Here is a 21,716-nt window from a genome sequence, read left to right as displayed (position 1 = left end):
TTTGGAGCAAACCTTGGGGCCTGGGAGGGAGGAAGGGAAGGGATGCTATTGAGTGGCTCCCTGGTGGAGGCCTTTCTACCGAGGTGGAAAGCTGACCTCATATGTGACTTGTCTGCTCTGTCCTCTACCCCCGCAAAAGTGTCCTGGGAGTTCAGCCCACAGCCTCCCCCACTCCCCAAGGGGATTTCAGGGCTTAGGTTTTATGGATTAAAGAGCCAAGAAATGGCTACGTTCTGGTCAAGGGTGATTTATAAGCAAGAGGCACTGGGGGAGGGAGCGGGTCGTTTAACCGAAATGCACCAGCATCTCAGTGACTGACAGAGGATCTGATTTTGTTTTCCAGGATAAGCTCCTATTTTCAGAAGTTTCTAGAAGGGCTAAAAAAAGATGTGTGCTGGACTGAGACTTGGCTGCAAAGACTCTTCAGGGAGCAATGATTATTTTTTTGCTTTCATTAAAAAAAAAAAAAAACAACAAACCCAGGTATTATTCCTCTGTGCTGTGTCTCCCACATTGCCATGTGCAAAGCTGAGATGGTGGGGCACCAGGATGCAGGTCACAACCCAGTCCCTACGGACAGGGGGTCCGCTGGGCTGGTTAGCAGACACCCTTGCAGTTCTAAGAGGCCAGCAGGGGGATCAGCCGTTGTTAAGGTTGACATGGGGCTGAATTATTCCTCACAGGCTTTGTTGAAAATTACCAGGTCCTTTAGAATGTAGGACCTTTTAGTGCTGTTGCAAGCTGGGAGCTGTCTTTCTTTCTTTCTTTTATCCATGCCTTATGTTTTCCTAAATGGCCCTTTAAAGAAAAATGTAACCCAAAGCTGCTGCAGGTGAGGGCGGTCCCCCCACCCCCACCCCCAGACAGCTTGTTGAGAAGGAAAGCTTGTTGATAGAGAACTTGCTTCCTTTCCTCGAGGGAGCCCTCCCCACAGTTATGTTTCCAGGGGATGGGTGTGCAGGCAGCGTCTGCCCAGAGCAGCACGCGACATCCCCACCAAGCCGCGAACTTAGAGAAGGCAAATTAATTAGAATGATACGAAACACAGTCTCTGCTTCTGTATCATCACTTTCCAAGCCAGACACTAGAGTCTTTCCAACTCACCCCATTTTCTGGGGAGGGGGTTTCCATTCCTATAATGATATGTGGTCACGGCTCTCTGCTGCTGTAAGCCTGTACCTTCCACGTGGCAGTGGGGCCATGCTGCCCATCTAGACACAGGGGAACGGGGGAAGGTCAGAGAATCCCTTTTTCAACCCTGACTTGCCTACTAGCTCATGACATTTCCACTGGAGGATCCAAACTCCAAATGCCGGGGTTGGTATTTGGGGCAATTTTGATTTCAATGAAGCCACACTGCTGAGAGACCTGGGCACCCATGACCCTCCTGATGGAGCTTTACAGCCAAGTCCCTTGTACATAGTCTCTTGTATTAATAGAAACTGTGTATTTACCTAATCCCGGCTTTTTTCTTGCACATCATTAATTTGAGTGCACTTCTCGACTGCCCCGATTTTTGACAAGGGGTTGTTTTTAATGCTTGTTTTTATATGAGATTTGACTTCTTGATGGACATTTGTATTAGGAAATTGAAGCATGATATATATGTCTATATTGTCTCCACCGTCTCTGAGGCTGCATTACTTGGATTGCATGAGATAGTGGGGTGGTGTATTTTTTTTTTAAATATTTCCACAGTGTGCAAAGTGCTGGCACCATCCCTCCCTCTCTCCCCCGCTTTTCTCCGGCTGCCAAGGAGTCATTGATTTTGATTAGCTTCACTGCAGAGCGTCTGTGAAGAGAGGGAGAGGGAGGGAGGCTTTGAAATAAATTTTAAAAAAGACCTCATATCGGGTTTCAGCAGACAGCAGAGTGTGTGTGTGTGTGTGTGTGTGTGTGTGTGTGTGCGCGCGCGCGCATGTGTGTCAGTGCAAAGCAGAGGGAGGCCTCTGAGATCATCGTTTAGGTAGGTTGCTGCATAATGAGGTGAGGAGCAAACAGAAGGGCCTCCTTCCTGATGGTGCTCGTTTGCTCTCAGAGGGTGGGGGGTCCAGGAGCCACAGGGATTGGAGCCTCCTGGGGCTTCAACATTCCCACTCCAAATTAGATCCATTCCCTCCTGGAAGCTTCTCTCCCCTACCCCAGCCCCCATTAGCAAATAAGATCTCTTATCCCCATTTCAAATTTAGGGTTCCACTTCACGTTCCTTCTGGCACAGACATAGCCTGAGTAGCAGGTTTCTGGGGGCGGGGGGGGGGGGGGGGGGGGGGGAAGCCCATTTGCCTCTCTAGCTGCTGTCCATGGTCCTAGGCCACGAGCATCTCCTGGAACCCAGTCTCCCCCTTCCCGCCACCTTTCATTGGGATACTGGAGACTTCTTTTCCACTTCTTCCAGTGTCTCATTTAAGAAATTCTTTCCTCTTTTAACAAGAAGATGGTGATTTAAACAATACTGTCACAGAACGATGGAACTATGACTTTGGTTTCATAATTTATGTAGCTGATCTCATGTACTATTATCACGTTTCTGACAGTGATAAAATATCACTTCCCCTAGCTGGGAAATTGGAGGAGTCTTCTTCTGATCCCACACAGGTATCTTTTGGGGACACTGGTTTGCCACTGTGGGCGTTTTGAGTGTCCGCCTGGTATCAGAAGCTGCAGTGACCAGAACACAGGTTTTGCTCTTCTGTGTTGATTCCATTTCTTTTTCTGGATCTTCCCTTAAGTCAGCCTGGGCCAACTGCAGAGTCAGAAGCTGCCTGGGTGGTGCGGGGGGTGGGGGGGACAGGCTAGACACCCTGGCCTAGTCCCATAGGAGCTGATGGAGGATATGGGTGTCAAAGGTACCATTTTAAAGCTCAAACCAAAAGGTTCTTTTTAAAATACTAATACCTACTTATCGAGCACCTGCAGCGTGCCCAGTTGTAGAATCCGGTCTGGGAAGAAACTCAGGTACGCAGCGTGGAGGGACAGCTCCGCTTGGCACCAGACAATGTTAACTGTCCCTTTCCAGTCTGGTTCACAGTCAGGTCTGTCAGGTCATACCCGTGATCCCAAGCCTTGCTGGCAGATTGTTCTATAGTATTTATATTTACTGAGCATCATACTATCATGAAGGCAATTAAAAAGCCTGTGATCTTAACTCGCTCCCAGCACGCAAAGACTGGTTCTTGCTGCTTCACAGAGTAATGAAAGCCACCGTCTACGGCGTGCTCACCACCCCTGAGCACTGTGCTGAGTGTTTTACGTGTTTCCCCTCAGTTATTCCTCACACCCACTCTGGAAGACAGTAGTTATGATTCCCATTTTACAGTTGAGGAAGCTGAGACTCAGGGAAGTTTCGCAACTTAGCCTAAGGCCACACACAGAGAGTGAGGTGGCTGAGCCAAGATTTGGACTCAGGTGTGTGTGACCCCCCCCGCCCCCCCACCCCAAGCCCATGAGCTAACTGCCCTGCCACACTGGATTCCCTCCTGAGCTGGCCTTACTAGTTCAAGGACAAGCACAGCCTGGGGTCCAGCAGGGAGCAAGGGAGCCTGACTTAGGTCCACTGTAAGGAGTGTTGCATTTAGGGGATGCTCCAGGACAGGCTGGATGGTTTAGGTGGGGGTTTTATGTATTTGTTCCCTGCCTTTTGTGTCCTTAATATCTATAGGTCCCTGGGAGAAGCATCTAATTGGCAAACAGGGCCTGTTCAGCTGACTTCCTAGGACATGGGAAGCTTTTCTTACCTCCCCTACCTGAACCCTTAAGTTCCTCCCCCCAAGTTCTTTGCACTGTAAGTGCCCAGGAGCCTGTGTGTGTATGTGGCAGGGATGGTCATGGGGGTGTCTGGAACCTCAGTGAGGCCTCTGGCTCAGCCAGAGAGGCAATAAGTTTGGGAGCATTCCGTTCTGGGCTCTAACCTTGCTGGTTTGTTGTGCTCTTTTGTAAGAGGAATTTCATACCTTGGAGACGCTTTGTACATATTTGTAATGACTTTATTAAAAAACTGTTTGTGCACTTCCAGCCAAAGTCCTTTGCGTTTTCATTTCCTTTTGAAAGGTTGGCCCCCAAAGATTATGGGAGGATCTGGCTGTGCACCCCAACCTTCCCTGGGGCAGAAGGCCACACATCTCCCTTCTCTGCTGTATTTCTGAGAACTCCCCAAGGGGAGGATTGGCCCAAACAGTACCCTTGGGTTGGGTGAGAGGTTGAGGGAACTTGCCTGACGGTTCAAGATCAATGGCACCATGCAGACAAGCTGATGGCTGTGCAGACTGAGGTCTCCTACTATGGGCACATGGCCTCTCTGGGTTACTTTCACCTACATTTACCTGGTCTAAGATGCTCTGAGCGATCAGGTTGTGGTTTCTTCCTAAGAATGGTGGGTTGAGGACAGGTTGCCTTTCTAGATAACAGGCGCCTTCATTTTCCCTGGGGGACCCACCCCTTTCCCACTCTCAGGCCATGCGACTCAGAGGAGTTGACCCTATCCTCCCACCCACCTGTGTCCCCACAGTTAGGGCTCTACACCTGATGCAGGCCTGGCCAGCAGTGTTCCAGGTCCCAAAGGCTAAAAGGGATTGGTGTGGGGACAAATTAACAAGTCAACCTCAGGACTCCTGCTAGAGCTTTGGGGAATCAGAAGCTCTTTGCTGGGGTTGTTAAGCTGGTAGAACATAGGCATATACGTATACATATGCATATACATACACACATAGCTTCTGGAGGCCATCTTACTGCTGCATGGGATCTGTCTGGAAATCAAACTGTCTCAGAGGAAAACAGAATGGAGGGATGGAAAGACAGGGTTCTAATGTCACTGGAGCCACTGAATCCAGCGATACCCAAGGCCCATATGGCTACATGAGCCAAAGAAAGCCTTTCTCTTATTTAAGCCATGTTTGAGTTGGTTTTCAAATGATGGCAACCAAAAAGATCTGCCTGATGATGTTTTTGTGGCTGGTTTCATAATGTTGTCCTGAGAGGCATGAATTGTCACCTAATGCTATTAATTTCCAGGGTGCCTGGGCAGCTCAGTCGGTTAAGCTATTAATTTGCATTTTAAATATCCATCATAAGCTGGCATCCAGGCAAACTCTTCTTGAATCATCAGCTCATGCGTTCTGGGTCTATCCTCTGGTTAACCACTGTGGTGGGCCCTGTAGGTGCCCTGTCCAGATCCCTCCTGACCCGATCTCCCAGTTCTGTGTCCTGTCCTGCACCTTTGCGTGTTCTATGACACCTGACACCTTCAGGGGCTTGGGGCCTCCTCAATGGAGAGCTTAAGTACCTGAGAAGCACCCCCCACCCCCACCCCTGCCAACAACCCATAGCCAAGAATTGACAGTGTGCCAGAAAAAACCTCAGGGTGGGACAATCTCTGAAATGTAGCTGAATTCTCCAGAACTCTGTGGGACCACCCTGAGCTGGGACTTCTCTGACAGCCACCCTCTTGTTTGGTTTCTTCCCCCTCCCTTACTGGTTTCTCCTGAGAGTGCGTCCTTAATAAATCACGTGCAACTCAACGCATCTGCTTTGGACAGATCCAGACAACACCCACTGCATGAATTGCTTCTCCCCATTTCTCCTCAAAACAGTCCACCTGGGTTCAAGAGGCAACTGGAGACTCAAGACCACGAACCTAAGTTTCATCGACAGATGATATTTATTGGCGGAAGGGAACTTAAGGGGACATTAAAAACACCGAAGGTGGCTCTGTTCAGCCCAGAGCAAAATTACTAAGAGATTCTGGGACTCGCTTTACATTTCTTCTTTCCAACCCCAAGTCTTAGCCGCCTGGTGTCTCCCAGCATGTCTCCCATTCTCCCGTTATGAAGGTAATGAGCCTCTCACATCCAGGTCCAAAGCTCGCCTTCCTATTCTCACATTCATTATGCTCAAGATCTTTTACATTAAGACGGCCATTTCCAAGAGTGTCAGAAACCTCAGTCAGTGGGTCACAAAATATTAAAAGCAGGATACCCCAACCTGCTACTCGCTTAATCCTGCTTCTAACCAACGAGTGCAGAGCCAGGATGGGCCATGGAGAATGGAGCTGTTCTTTCCCAACAACGACTTTTGGCTGCTTTTACCCCATAGCGGGGAAAATAGGCAGCCTGATGTTTGGAAAACTCCTCACTGGCTGCTGCTTCTCCTTAGGGTAGAAGTTAGATCCTCCCATCCATTTATTATTATTTTTTTTTTTTTTGGGACAGAGAGAGACAGAGCATGAACGGGGGAGGGGCAGAGAGAGAGGGAGACACAGAATCGGAAACAGGCTCCAGGCTCTGAGCCATCAGCCCAGAGCCTGACGCGGGGCTCGAACTCACGCGAGATCACGCGAGATCGTGACCTGAGCCGAAGTCGGCCGCCCAACCGACTGAGCCACCCAGGCGCCCCAGGTTCGGCCTTTATTTTATTTTATTTTATTTTTAAATTTTTTTTTTCAACGTTTATTTATTTTTGGGACAGAGAGAGACAGAGCATGAACGGGGGAGGGGCAGAGAGAGAGGGAGACACGGAATCGGAAGCAGGCTCCAGGCTCCGAGCCGTCAGCCCAGAGCCCGACGCGGGGCTCGAACTCACGGACCGCGAGATCGTGACCTGGCTGAAGTCGGACGCTTAACCGACTGCGCCACCCAGGCGCCCCAGATCCTCCCATCCAAAAGAAAACCTCCAGGGCGCCTGGGTGGCTCAGTCAGTTAAGCGTCCGACTTCGGCTCCTGCTCAGGTCATGATCTCGCCGTTTGTGAGTCCGAGCCCCATGTCGGGCTCTGTGCGGACAGCTCAGAGCCTGGAGCCTGCTTCCGATTCTGTGTCTCCCTCTCCCTCTCCCTCTCTCTCTCTGCCCCGCCCCCGCTTGCTCTCTGTCTCTCAAAAATGAATAAACGTTAAGAAAGAAAATTAAAAAAAGAAAACCTCCAGAACAGAACTTTTCCCCAGAGGGTAGGGAATGAAGAAGTAAAATCCTAAACGAAATCATCCCACCTGTCCCTGGTATCCCCAAGTGATACTGTTTATAATGTCAGAAGCATGGCTCATTATTTGGAGAATAATATTTAGAGATGTGGGGGGCTTTCTTTTTCTTTCTTTTTTTTTTTTTTGGTGGCATGAGTATAACGGACACAACCATTGGCCCCTCCACCAGTGTTCTACATTGTTAGTTTCCCCGGCTGCGGCAGAAAGTGCACGAGGTTTCTTTATCCTGGAGACGGCTACTGGGGGGCGAAGTGACTTCCCAAAGTCACGCAGAGTTTGGAATCAGAATTCTGCTCTGCCTGCTCTGTCACAAGCTGGCCTGTTAATAAATCTCCAGCTCCAATCTCTTGTGTCTCTTTGATGGCATCTGCAGGCAGGGTGATCTTTCTGATAAAAACCAGTCGCAGAAGCTCCTGTTGCTTCCCTCTGGCTCTTGCTAAAGGTAGGGGGAGCAGAGCAGCCGCATCCCCCCGGCCCTACTTCCCTCCGCTTCCCCTTCGGACTTGATTATCCAGGCAAGTGGGATTGTAACGCCGCCGCCATCGCCATAGTAACAGAGCTTGAAAGATGCCACGCTGCCCTGGAAGGGACGTCTTGCTGGGTCCCGGGGAAGAGCCAGGGATGCCAGGCACAGGAAAAGGTCCTGGCTTGATAGCACGCGGGGGCAAATGTCCTGCAACTATCAGGGATGGGGTGGGCTTGTTATTACTGGCCAAGAGCGAGGTGGCAGCAAAGTCTCCCACCATTTCTGCTTGGGGCTTTGTTGCTCATCTGCTCATGAGCCACAAGATTGATTTCTCTGTAATGCCACTGGCACCAGCCCATTGTGCTGAGGTTGACGGCGGGTGAACAGAATGGGGAGAGGGGTAGGGCAGGCGAGATTCCAGTAGCTTCTAAGTGATCACCTGTGCTACCTCCTTCCAGATTCAAAGCAGGGAGGGTCTCACAGGTGGAGAAACTGTTCTCTTACATAGATTAGTAGCTCTGGTATAGACGTTCCAGAAGCGCCGAGGGCTGCAGTGCTCCACGCCACCACCCTGGCTTGTGGACAAATCCGTAACATGGATCATTCATTTTGTTCTCAAGGCTACCGGGGGAGAAGACAATGGCCACGGGCGCTGTTGACAAGCGGAGACTTAAGTGAGGGGCAGGACAAGAACAGGAGGAGGAGGAGAGACATGAAGACAGGTGTGGAGACCCAGTGATACCTGCATGGGGACCAAAGCTGGCCATTCTTGATACCCAAATGTGACTGAGCATTCCAGCCGGAGCCCGGCAAATGAGCAATTTTAAAGACCAACTCTTTCCATGAACTTGGCCACAGCTAGATTTCCAGGGCCACTGCTCACCGTTGGCATCCTCAGCGGGGCCCAGATCACTGTGCTATGCACCTGGGTCACTGATGGGAATCAAAATCACCTCTGGTGCTTAAAAAACCAACCAACCAACCAACCAACCAACCAACCAACCAACCAACCAACACACACCAAGCCTGCTGGGCCCCACGCCTGCCGTGTCTGAGCGGGTGAGCATATGGTGGTTGAGAGTGTGGGCTCTGAAGCCAGACAGGCCTGTTTGGAAACTCCGTCTGCCATTGCTAGCTGGGTGACCCTGGGAAAGCTACCACGTGGAGCTCTGTGCCTCAGTTTCCCCGTCTGTAAAACAGAGGAAACGACAGTACCTCCACCCCAGGGCTGTTGTGACGATTCCCAGAGGTCATCCAAGCAGATGCTCAGCTCGCACGAAGTGCTTGGGACACTAAGCTATTGCAGGTATACGGGGCCCAGCGTTCGCACTTGGGAAACGCTCCACAGTGACGCCCATCTGCAGACCTGAGCCGTGTTGGGGGGATGCAGTGATCTCCAGGCCCCTTCCAGCTTGCAGCATCGGGTGTTAGGCCACCGTGAGTTAAAATCACAACAGGCAGGACCTGTCTATCCCCGGTTCCTTCACTTGGAGGGGGCAGGAGACCCTCCCGGGAGGAGGCCAAGTCTGAGCGAGGAGGGTTGAAGGAAAGAACGCCCACGCTAAGCCGCAGAACAGAAGAGGAAGGTGGAGGTCGGGAGGATAGGGGCCTGGCTCTGGAGGAAGAGGGGGAGAAAGGCAGGAGGCAGGATAGTCAGTGCTTGAGGCCTGTTTTCCAGGAAGTCCCCAGAGCCGGACCCGATCACGCTGGCCATCCGTCAGCTCCCAGGGTGCCTCAGTCTTCTGCCCTAATACACTTGGAAGTGTGCTGCAGTGGCCCCGTCCTTCCAGCAGCGCAGGGTATCCACGGCAACCGAGCGGCAGAGCGGGCAGGTGCGCTCCCGGTCCAGCCAGAGGCAGAGGCACTCCTCACAGAACACGTGCTGCAGGGACAGCAATCAGTACAACTGGGGACACTTCACTGAGTGTCCACGGTGTGCCCGCCTCGGTCCTAGGAGCTGGAGACACAGCAGTGAACAAAACAGACAACTCCTGCCCCCATGGAGCTTGCACTCTAGTCAGGGAGACAACTGGCCAAAGGAAACCCCAAAATGTAGCGGACGGCAGCGGTAAGGGCTGAGATGAAAAGGCCAGGGGGAGGAGAGAGAGAGTGCGTGGGAGGGCTGCTGTGTTCAGAGTGGCGGGCCCAAGACAACTTCACTGAATACCCACGTTTGGGTAAAACCTGAAGGAAGGTGAAGACTGAGCCCTGAGGATCTCTGGGGAAAGAGTGCTATTGGCAGAGAAAATGGCACGTGCAAAGATCCTGAGGCAGGAGGGCCTGCTGTGCTGCTGAGCCTGGGAGTGGAGGGTGGGAGGGAGAGATGAGGTCAGAGAGGCTATGGGGAAGGTATGCAAAATGCACAGGGCTCTGTGGGCATCATGAGGCCTTTTGCTTTTATTCAGAGAGAAATAGGGAGCCATGGTAGGGCTTTGAGCAGAAGAGTGACCTGAGCAGGATTTATCTTTTTTTTTTTTTTTTTTGTAAGATTTTATTTTTAAGTAACTTCTACCCAACGTGGGGTTCAAACCCACAACCCTGAGATCAAGAGTCGCACGCTCCACTGACTGAGCCAGTCAGATGCCCCCAGGATTTGCATTTTTAGAAGATCCCTTTAGGCACTGGGTTGAGAACAGAGTTCAGGGGTTAGTAGAAAGGCAGGGAGACTGGAAATATCAATGACTTCCATCACTTTCTGGCCATATAACTTGGACAAATGACTTAACCTCCCACTGCCTCGGTTTCCTCATCTGTAAAATGGGCCTAATAGTAGTCCACTCAGAGGAAGACTGATTAACATTAAAAATGCTCAGACATAACAATTGTAGGCAGTCTACATATCTCAGTTGGAGCTTGGATGAGGGGTAAATCATGGCTATGCAGGAGAGTCTGAAGACACCTGGAGAAATCTGAATATATGCTATATATTAGATAATATTTTACATCAATTTAAAATCTCCTGGGTGTGATGGTGGAATTACTGTTATGAGAAAGAATGTTCTTGTTTTTCAAAGATGAACACTGAACTATTTGGGGAGGAAGAATCAAAATGTCACCAAATTATTCTCGACTGGTTAAGGGGAAAAAAATTTACATCAAGGCAAATGTGGTAAAATGTTAATGATTAGTGAATGTAGAGGAAGGCTAAAAAGGCGGCTGTCCATTATATCCTTCAGCTCCATAGTTTGAAATGTTTCAAAATAAAATTGATAATTTAAAATGACAATATGAAAATCCAGATACAGTGCTTCTTAAAAAGTTAAAACATTTAAATGAGGGGCGCCTGAGTGACTCAGTCGGTTAAGCGTCTGACTTCGGCTCAGATCATGATCTCATGGTTCATGAGTTCAAGCCCCACATCAGGCTCTCTTCTGTCAGTGCAGAGCTCTCTTCAGATCCTCTGTCCCTCTCTCTCTCTGCCTCTTCCCCAACTCACCCACGTGCTTGCTCTCTCTCTCAAAAATAAACAAACATTTAAAAAACTTTAAATTAAAAAGGCACTTAGAGGGGTGCCTGAGTAGCTCAGTTGTTTGAGCATCTGACTCTCTCTTTTTTTTTAACGTTTATTTATTATCAAGAGACAGAGAGAGACAGAGCATGAGCATGGGAGGGACAGAGAGAGGAGGAGACACAGAATCCAAAGCAGGCTTCAGGCTCTGTGCTGTCAGCACAGAGCCCGACTCGGGGCTTGAACTCACAAACCGCGAGATCGTGGCCTGAGCAGAAATCAGATGCTTAACCAACTGAGCCACCCAGGTGTCCCAAGCATCTGACTCTTGATCTCAGCTCAGGTCATGATCTCATGGTTTGTGAGTTTGAGCTCTGCTTTGAGCCCTGCGTCGGGGCTCTACTTGGGATTCTCACTCTCTCTCTCTGCCCTCTCCCCGCTTGCTCTCTCTCTCAAAACAAATAAACTTAAAAAAAAAAGGCACTTAGAACAATGCCTAACAAATGGTAAGTGTTCTATAAATGTTGGCTGTTACATAGTAATAGTTATTCTTACATTATAACTGTTTATTATTTATTATCTGTCTCTCCACACCAGACTTAAGCTTCTTGTAAACCCATTCCTAGCACCTAGCATTCTTGGGTACTTAATTGTAAACTGTGCTCTAAAGGAGAGCTCTACGAGGCTCTATACAATGGGAACCGGTCTGATCCAGGGGGTAGCCCAGGAAGGCTTCCTGGAGGTGGGCACACTTGTGTTAAGACCTGAAGGATGTTTAGGAGTTGACTGGGTGAAGAGAGGGGGGGTGGGAATAGAACATTCCTGGTGAAGGAAACAGCCTCATGGAGCTCCTGGGATGGGAAGGCACTGAAGGCCCTCAAGGACAGCCAATGTGGCTACGGCAGAAGAGTGTAGGGGAGTGGGTGACAGGAGGTGAGCAGGCCACACAGAGCCTTGAAGGCTGTGCCTGGACTCAACATGGTCAGAAGGGCGGGACCTAGGGGTCAGCAGGTCCAGCAGCTTCTCTAGACTCCCACCCAGGGCAGTCAAGGCCCCCCATAATGGTGTCTTCCCTCCTTTGTCCTCATCACCCCCAGCCCCAGGGAGCCAATGTCACGGACACACCAGATGACGAGCAATGCAGAGTTCACCCGTACTGCTAAGTCTCTGGGCAAGCTGTGATGTCTGTCTAGGGGGCCCCTTCTCCATCCTTATCGGCTGGTGGACGCTTACTTCTTTCAGAAGACTCAGCCCAAGCAGTCACACCTCCCCTGTGTGCCGTTCCCCGTCCCCCCATCCCTTCACTGAATCTCCTGCACACATCTAAGTGCTGTTGTGCCCTCCCCTTCCAGAGCCCTCCTGGGGAAGACCTCTCTCACAGCATCACACTCACGCCGCCGGAAGGATCTGCAAACTCCTCTGTCTTGTTCACTGGGTTAAGGGGCTTCTGGAGGGGCAGGGGGCCACGATTCCAACACGGTTCTGAGCGTGTGGCAGATGCTTAGTACGGGTCTGCTCCACGAATGAATGAGACTTCTCTGTGTCCCCCAGGAAAAGGAGGCACTTACACAGAACAAAGCGATACGATCCCTGTTCGCATGATGCTCAAGACTCGGGTCAGGTGAACAGGAAATGAGCAGCTTTTCATTCCTTCATTCAGAAAAACGTTCACTGAGGCTCTCACACGTGTCATTCAGTAATTCTCAAACATTTTGGTCTCAGGACCCCTTTACAGCCTTAAAAATCACTGATGATCTCGAAGAGATCTGTACATTGTGGGTCAAATCTGGCTGTATTCAGGGTAGCAGACACTGAAACCAAGATCTACTGAAAACACAAGAAGATGAAAGGGAACACCAGGGTCACACTTTGAGAACCACTCTTCTAACTGCTTATTTACCAATTTCCCTGCCCTCTGGGTGGTAAACTTCATGAGGCAACTCTCGTTGTGTCCCCACTGCCCGGCCCTAAAGCCTACACAGAGTAGGGACTCTGTATGTGCAGCTGACAAAGGAATGCCTTCCCAGGTAGGTCAGGTGGGAGATTCTGGAGATACCAGGATGGTGAAGACCTGGTCCCTGTCCTCCAGGAGCCCACAGTCTCTCCATCAAAGAATTAGGCAGGATGGAATCTACTGCCAAATAAAGAGGTGCACAGAACACACATTAATCCAGGGAGCTGGCTGGAGGAGGTCACAATCCTGGACCCACTTCCAGCATCTGGAGAGAAGGATGAGCCCCTGCAGAGGGAGGGGAAGGAGGGGCTCCTTCTGGGCTGGGGAGTGTAGGATTGGGTGGGTTTACGGTCAGTGGGGAAGGCAGGTGGTGCTGGGTCATTAGCTGTTGGAGCCCGTGGGGTCGGATGGGCCACCCTCCCCTTCCCCTGAGTTCCATCCAGACTTCCCAAGTGCTGCTCCAAGGCTCGGAGCAGGTGGGTAAAGTGAGGGCGTGGGTCAAGAGCTCCCGCAACCACAGCAGCTAACCTCCATGTGACAGAGGAGGCTCTGGATGGGAGACGGGCATCTCTTAGCCCAGCACTTGATGTTCAGCATGAGCTGCGAACAAAGGAAGCAGCCAGGCCGAGTCCAGGTGGATGTAGTCAGGCGAGGGGTACAGGTAACGACCACAGGCCCTGTCCCTCACCGAGCACAAATGCCCTGCCGGGCACTGCTAATGTCCTTTACACACTGTGTCCTGACAGCTCACAGACCGTGAGACTCAGAGAGGGAGAGCCACCAGCCCAAGGGCACACAGGTGCGGCTAAGCAGTGAGGCTGGAATTCAACTTCAGGGATGTGGCAGGCTGACTTCTATTATGACTCCCAGTGATCATCTCCTCCTGGGATTCACACCTGTGTAGTCAGTTCCCTCCCCTTGGGGGCGGCTGTATTTAGTGATTTCCTTCAGACCAACAGAATATTGTAAAGATGATGGGATGTCACTTCTGAGATTAGGCTACAGAAGACTGTGCCTTCCATCTCGCTTGCACTCTATCTCGTGATTTTCACATGCTCACTCCGATGAAGCCAGTGAGACAAGGAAGCCAGGGTGGCTTCTGGCCACGAGAGCCATAGAGCAACTGAGGCCCTTGGCCCTACAGCCCAGGAGGAATGGAATCGAGCCACCACTGCATGACTCTAAGCCTGGAAGTCGATTCTTCCCCAGGGGAGACACAGGATGACAGTGACCCTGGCTGGTATCTTGACTGCAGCCTGGGAGAGACTCTGAAGCAGAGGACCCAGTTGTGCTGTGCCTGGATTCCTGACTCGTGGAGACCACAAGATGATACATGCTTGTTGCTTTAAGCTGTGAAGTTTTGGGGTAATTTGTTACGCAGCAAAGGATAACTGATACAAGAGATGTCTGACTCCACAGTAAACACTCATGCCCATTCCGTTCTAGGACAGATACTGGTCACACATGGAGAATGTGGGAAGGGGTGTTTGTAGTACTTGTGAAAAATGACATTACAAAAGTGGTGTTACTACCAGACCAGGGACACACACACACACACACACACACACACACACACACACACTCCTAATCAGAGATCCTCTTTTTTTATTTTATTTTATTTTTTTTTTGAGAAGTTGGGGAGGGGCAGAGAGAGAAGGAGAAAGAAAATCCCACACAGGCTCCATGCTGTCAGGGCAGAGCCTGATGTGGAGTTTCAGACTCACAAACGGTGAGATCATGACCTGAGCCGAAACCAAGAGTCGGACGCTGAACCCACTGAGCCCCCCAGGCGCCCCACCCCCCAGATCTTCCTTAATCACACAAACCCAGCCGGCTTTGTCCAGATTGAGAATTAAACACTTACACCGAATATCAGCATGAGACGCTGTGCTTTTCAAAACCCACACACAGATATCCATGTCACCTTACTTGACTGTACTGAAAAGCCTGCAAGCCGCCCTGGGCAGGGATTTTCATTCCTGGGTGACAGAGGACATGGAGGGCCAGTGCCGCCATGACATGTGTTGCTCAGGGTTGCAAAGTTAGTGCCGAGACGCTGTCGGTGCTCGGAAAGTACCTGCTGCGGAAATGCGTGGAGGGAGGAGTCCGCACAGGTGCTAAGTCCAATCCCAGCTCAGCTGCTCAGCCATTTCCCTGGACTTAGTGGCACAGGGGACAGCACGCAGCTAGGAATTTCTGGGAAAAGGTCTCTAGTCTTCTAATGTGGCCCTGAGGCCATCTCAAAGCAAGAGGCCGCATCTGGTGGAAAGGTCCTGGCCTCTGGAATCAGGGGCCCTGGGCTGGAATCTGGTTGTGCTGCCGAGGAGCAGGGGGGCCTTGCTTTCACCTTGCTGAGCCCACCCCCTTCTCTGTAAAATAGGGTCACTGTTTCCCCCCCAAGGTGTCTGTAAGGATGGAAATGGGTAAGGCCTAGGATAAAGCATTAAGTGTGCAGCAGCTGTAAGCCCTCAATCAATAGGAGTCGCTGTTCTCTTGCCCTCTTTCCTTTACACTATCAATACTCAGAAACAAAACCAAATCAAGTAGTGACCAAGAACTAACTACCCTCCGACTTTTCTCTTTGGCAAGAAATCCTTTAAATAAGCCGAGTTTCTGACTTTGTGTTCAAAATGCCCTTCCCTTGATCCCCCTGCTAGCCTGGCAGGAGGAATGCCACAATACTTGTGGAGTGACTAACCAGACAGGTACATTCTGTCTGAGCAGAGAGTTCTAACCTCTGGGCATGCTCAGGGTCTGCCTGACTAGCTTAGACTGACGATCTGCTTCCCAGGCTCTGATTGGCTGGCGGGGAGCGGTAGGCGGGGCACGTGTTTGAGTGACACACTGCTTAATTTGATGCCTCTTTGAAGGGGAGATACGATGTTCCTTTAGTCTAGCAGTCTCTTCATCCACCCACTCATTCATCTGTCCTTCGGTTCATCTACCCATTGATCCATCTATTCATCCATCTATCCATCCATTCGTCTACCCATTCATTGCCTCAACTACCCACCTACTTACCTACCCATCTGTCCATCCATTCAGTCACCCACACACTTATACCTCTATCCACTCACCTTTGTATTCAACTATCCACTCCTCCACCTGGCTACAATCCATCTCCATCCCAACCATCCATCTATCCATTCATCTATCCATCCATCCATCTATCCATCCATCCATCCATCCATCCATCCATCTCCATCCCATCCATCCATCTCCATCCCAACCATCCATCCCACCTATCCATCTATCCATCCATCCATCCATCCATCCATTCATCCATCCATCCATTCATCCATCTCCATTCCATCCATCCATCCGTCCATCCATCCATCCATCCATCCATCCATCTCCATCCCAACCATCCATCCATCCATCCATCTATCCATCTATCCATCCATCTCCATCCCAACCATCCATCCAACCATCCATCCATCCATCCATCCATCCATCCATCCATCCAGTATTTATCAAGTCAGTACTGTGATTCTTCTGCTAACAAGACAGACATGGTCACCACTCTCAAGTGGCCTATGCTTTAGTGAAGAGGAGACAGACCTTACACAAACAGTTGCCCAGTTAACTAGCTGACAACTGGGATAACTGCTATGAAGGAAAAACACAAGGATCTCTGGGAACATACCACTGGGAGCACCAGCTAGTCTGAGGAAGCAGAATCAGGGAGGACTCTGACTGAGGAAGAAGCACTTAGACTCATTCATTCATTCAAAGCACTTAGGAATGAACAAGGGAGGCCCTTTTGCCTGTGGAAATCGTCTCCCAGGCCCAGCTCATGGCAGCAGAGACTGGTCTGGCCAGGACTGTGGGCTCCAACTGCCACTGGCTGTGGCTGGTGCTCCCAGATCTGGACAGCCCTCACAAGAATGTGAATCAAGTTTTGGGAAGATGTCATGGCACAAGGAGAAGAATGGGAGAGAAATAAACACACCAAGGCTGGGAGAGATTGCCAGAAAGAAGCAAGACTTTCCCGTTGACATCAAGTTCAAGTTATCACTGCCACTTGAAAGGTTCTACAGATGGGCTCTGAACCACAGAAGAAAGGTGCTCGTAATTAAGGAGATGCAGACTGAAACTTCACCGAGATAGTGTTTGTCACCTGCTGGATTGGCAAGGCTCAGAAAAGGCTTGTGTTGGTAAGTGAGGGGAGCCAGAGGTCATGTCTTGCTCTGCCCTGGGAGCATAAATGGATACACTCTTTATGAAGGGCAATTTAACAATATCTGTCAAAACTGGATACCCTTTGACCTAGTAATTCCACCAGTAGGAATTTATCCTACCAAGGGCTCGCACATGTGGGAAGTGGAATGTGTGCCAATAAGAGCAGAGAGTTCATTGAAGCCTGACCACGTGCCAGGACGTAGTCCTAGAAGCTTGAATTAACTCATTCAATCAACACGATGGGCCCAGGTAGGTAGTATAGATCTCCCCATTTCTGACCTCTCATGACAGCCATTGTAATAACATCATTGTAATAACAGAAGCTTCTAAGCTATGAAATGCCCTTCCATAGGAGAAAGACAAAACAAAGGGTGGTCCATCCATGAAATGGGACGATCTGCAAAGAAGGACCGATCTCTTAAGAGTTTCAAGTCAAAGAGGAAAGATGCAGAACACAGCTTGGGTAGAATATGCTACAATGTAGGGTTTTTTTTTCCTTTTTTTCTTTTTTTAAGTAGGCTTCACGCCCAGTGCAGAGCTCAACACGGGGCTTGAATTCATGACCCTGAGATCAAGACCTGAACTGAGATCAAGAGTGGGACGCTTAACCGACTGAGCCACCCAGGTGTTCCAATGTAGGTCTTTTTGAAAAAGACGTGTGTGTGTGTGTGTGTGTGTGTGTGTGTTTAAATTCTATAAAGCATCTCTACAAAGATATAAAGGGGAACTGGGGAAGGGTAGAGGGCTGGTCACTATTTCCCTTCTTGTATCTTTATTAAAAATTTTTTTTCTTTGTTAATTTTTTTAATGTTTATTTTTGAGAGAGAGAGAGAGAGAGAGAGAGAAACAGCGCGAGCAGGGGAAGGGCAGAGAGAGAATCGAAAGCAGGCTCCAGGCTCTGAGCTATGAGCACAGAGCCTGATGCAGGGCTTGAACTCACAGACCCGGAGATCATGACCTGAGCCGAAGCTGGACACTTAACCGACTGAGCCACCCAGGGGCCCCTTGTATCTTTGAAGTATTAAAAAAAAATAAACTTTTGCGGCACCTGGGTGGCTCAGTCGGTTAAGTGGCCAACTTTGGCTCAGGTCATGATCTTGCGGTTTAGGAGTCTGAGTGCCACAAAGTGCTGTCTGCTGTCAGCACAAATCCCACTTTTTAAAAAAATACAACTTATTGTTAAATAGGCTAACATACAGTGTGTATGCTCTTGGTTTTTGGGGTAGATTCCCGTGGTTCATCGCTTACATACAACACCCAGTGCTCATCCCAACAAGTGCCCTCCTCAGTGCCCATCACCCGTTTTCCTCTCTCCCCCAACCCCCCCATTAACCCTCAGATTGTTCTCTGTATTTAAGATTCTCTTCTGGTTAGCACAAACCCCACTTTGGATCCTCTGTCCCCTGCCCTCTGCCCCCCCCCCCCCCGCTTGTTCTCTTTCTCCCCCTCTCTCTCAGAATAAACTTTAAAAAAATAAAAAAATTAACTTTTAACCTTGGTATAATTTTAGACTCACATAAAAGTTGCAAAGATGGTGTAGAGACTCCTCATACAGCTCCTCCAAGTTTCAGTTCCCCCATATCATCATCTTGCTTTACTGTGTGGTACATTTGTCAAAGCCAGGAAGCCCCCCATGGATATATTACCAATCACAGAACTCTGGACTGATCTGGATCTCATCAAACCAGTTTCCCTACTCATGCTCTTTGTCTGTTCCAGGATCCAACCTGCTGCATTAAGTTCCTGCGACTCCCTACTCTTGCATTCCTCGGTTTGAATTTTGAATCATGCAAATATATTCTCCATTTAAAAATAAATAAAATGAAAGGAAAAAAACCCAAACAAACAAAACCTCCTAACATCCCCAAACAGCAAAATAATCAGGAATTCTGCTGATGCCAAAACCTTCACCTCCCGCCCTCTCACCCCCGGAAGGTCCTGGTGGCTGCAGAAGTGGGGGGAGGGAGGGGGGGGTTCATCCACGCTCCCGTGTCTTCCAGTGGGCAGGCCGTGCCTCCCGCAAAAAGCTTTCCTGAGGTAGAACTCATTGCTCTCTGTCCTGGTCCCCCGGGAAGCTGCATGAATCTCTCTTACACAGCACTTATCACTGCCTGCCTTGTTTCATAGTTATTTACGCATGTGTCTGTCTCCCCACGGGGACCGTGAGCTTCCAGAGGAGGGAACAGGGTCTGTGTGCCCTCTGTCTCCCCTCTCTGGTACCTGACAGGATACCTTGACTCCCACGCGCTTGCCGAACTGACATCTTAGCCCCTTGATGTCAGGAGGAGGAGCAGGGGCATGTTTAGGGAGTTCGACATGGGTTGCTATGGGTTGGTGACCCACGATTCAAAATGAGAACAAACAGTAATGGTAATTGCAACGATGATAGTAATTACAACCAGAGGATTTTTTTATGGGCGAACAATCCAAATTTAGCTCTTTCTCAGATGACCTCGTTAATTCCTAATAATAGCTCTATGAAGTAGGTATTATGATGCCCACTGTATAAATGAGAAAAACCAAGGCTCAGGGGGAGACGGAGTGATCCCCCCTACAGGGTCCGCAGCGCGGCTGGGATTCTCACTCAGGACATTGTGACGCTACACCATACTGAATTTTTCATTTTTGACACTCGGCTGATAAGACCAAGGCTCAGACAGGTGACGTAACCTGCCCAGGGCCACCCACCTGGTAAGGGGCAGACCTGAGGTCTGAACCCAGGTCTGACCGACTCCAGCCTTGACCACACTGTTCCCAAAGACCCATCTCAGAGCCCTGAGGTTTGGTCATGGGAGAGGCACATGGGACTTCTGCGTGGGACAGGGCCCCAGAGGTCCCCCAGCCTCAGTCCCCGATGGCTCCGCCCAGCCCTGCTTACCTGGCACATGAGGACCAGAGGCTCCCGGAACTCAGCCTGGCAGATGGCGCAGATATCGCCGGCTTCTGTGCATTGCTGCCCAGTGGCCCGGACTCCGTAATTCTGTTTAAAGGAGGAGACAGAGGTAAACTCAGCTGCGGACCCTCACCGGACACCCGCAGAAGCACTGTGAGCTGTTTCCAGCTCGTGGCTCCTTCGTCTTCAGTCGGGGCCATTTGAAGTCAACTCACCTGAGAGGTGCAGAGAAGCTTCAGGGCTTTCCTGACTCCGCCCACACGGCCACAGATGTCGAAAGACTGAAAAGAGAGCAGAGTGATGGCTGAAAAGCCTCCAAGCGTTGTTCAGGACCTCTCTTACCACTCCTGAACCATCCCCACTGACCCCTCATCTTTGACTGTGGACGTTTCCAGGGCACTCCGTCCCACTTGGGAGCTCCTCGTTTCTACCAGTTTTGTTTGGCATTCGTCTTGCTGCCTTACGTCAACAGTTTCCCTTGCTTCCTGGACCAGGAGAGTGAATACATGGCAGGCATACTGCCTTTTCCCCCTGCCAAGCCCAGCACAGGCATTGCTAATTGATCACAGCACTCTTCTTCTGAGCCAGCACTCCAGTCAGCCACTGCCAGTCGATCAGGATCGGCAGGCAACAGAAGTCCCCGGTGGCTGATGGGGCACGGACTGCCTGGTTAGTCCTGCTGGGGGGAAGGGAGGGGAGGGGAGGGGAGGGGAGGGGAGGGGAGGGGAGGGGAGGGGAGAACATGTGGATTCCCCCAGGATTCTCTAGAGCCAGAAACAGAGAAGAAAGAAAGAAGAGGAGGATGTCTTTATGCCTGGGGTGGGGAGGGAAACCTGATTTGTACCCGTGATGGAAAGAGAAGCCCTGTATCCTGACTGTAGGCATGAGGGTGTGCGATTGAAGAAGAATGGAAACAAGTCTGGGGGGCGCATCTGGGGTAAGAGGTCCAGGCTTTGGAAGCCGACTGCCTGGCTTCGACCCTCCATGATCTGTAGCTGAGGGACGCCGAGCAAGTTGCTGCTCTCTGAGTCCCCATCTCCTCGCCCATAACACGGGAGTCATAATGGAAATGTGTGAATGGAGAGCACACGGTGAGCTTTATGGGCAAGAAATGAGGGTGGATTTAACCGCAAAAAGGAATGAAGTATTGATATATGCTACGACGTGGATGGACCTCAGACACATGATGCTAAAGTGAAAGGAGCCAGACACAGAAAGACCACACAGTGTAGGATTCCATTTATATGAAGTGTCCACAATAGGAGAGTCCACAGAGACAGAGAGCAGACTGCCGGTTGCCAGCGGCTGGGGGAGGGTAGCAGGCAGGAACGGGAGGGACGGCTTAATGGGTATAGGGTTTCTTTTGGGGGTGATGAGAATGTCTTAGAACTAGACGTGGAGGGGGCATAGCCCTGTGAAGCGGCTCAGTGTCACTGTACCCCGTAAGATGGTTAGTGGTTAATTTTGTGTTGTGTGAATTTTACCTCCATTAAAAGAAAAAAAAGATGCCAAGCTCCCCACTTGCCACCCGCCCCCCCAAACCCAGCAAATGCATGGGCCACTCTTTGGGCCAGCCCTCCAGTCCCTCGGGCCCACCTCACCTTGCAGAGGCTGTAGAGAACAATCAGGACCCCTCCTAGGAAGTAGCTGTTGGAAGAGTCATCCCCCATGATGTATTTGTACCACAGCTGGATGGGGACAAGTGATCGGAACAGCTGGCTCAACTCCTCGATGACCAGATAGAACTTTCCCTGCAACCGCACAGAAAGCATCAATTATTATTAGCTGTAAAGACCCAAAGGAGGCA

At 50.3% G+C, this 21,716-nt stretch overlaps 1 protein-coding gene across 2 annotated transcripts in view; it reads right to left on the bottom strand.

The window, feature by feature from the left end:
• The window catches only part of RNFT2 (ring finger protein, transmembrane 2), a 90,921-nt gene that overhangs the window by 13,675 nt on the left and 55,530 nt on the right, over positions 1-21,716 (bottom strand). Inside the window, exons 8-11 of one of the 2 annotated variants that reach the window (XM_086681781.1) lie at positions 21,511-21,660; positions 20,125-20,190; positions 19,895-19,996; positions 6,644-9,314 (exon numbers count right to left, since the gene is read on the bottom strand). In XM_086681781.1, the coding sequence (XP_086537907.1) occupies positions 9,180-9,314; positions 19,895-19,996; positions 20,125-20,190; positions 21,511-21,660 (453 nt within the window). In that variant the 3' untranslated portion in view covers positions 6,644-9,179. Of the gene's footprint in view, positions 1-6,643; positions 9,315-19,894; positions 19,997-20,124; positions 20,191-21,510; positions 21,661-21,716 lie in introns of those variants that run through there. The other variant, XM_086681782.1, reaches the window with a different exon arrangement.

Source organism: Puma concolor, chromosome D3 (assembly GCF_028749965.1).
Source record: "Puma concolor isolate L17-30 chromosome D3, mPumCon1.1.hap2, whole genome shotgun sequence".
NCBI classification, from domain to species: Eukaryota; Metazoa; Chordata; class Mammalia; order Carnivora; family Felidae; genus Puma; species Puma concolor.
Note: the sequence above shows the minus strand (reverse complement) of the source record. Positions and strands in the feature narration are given on the sequence as shown.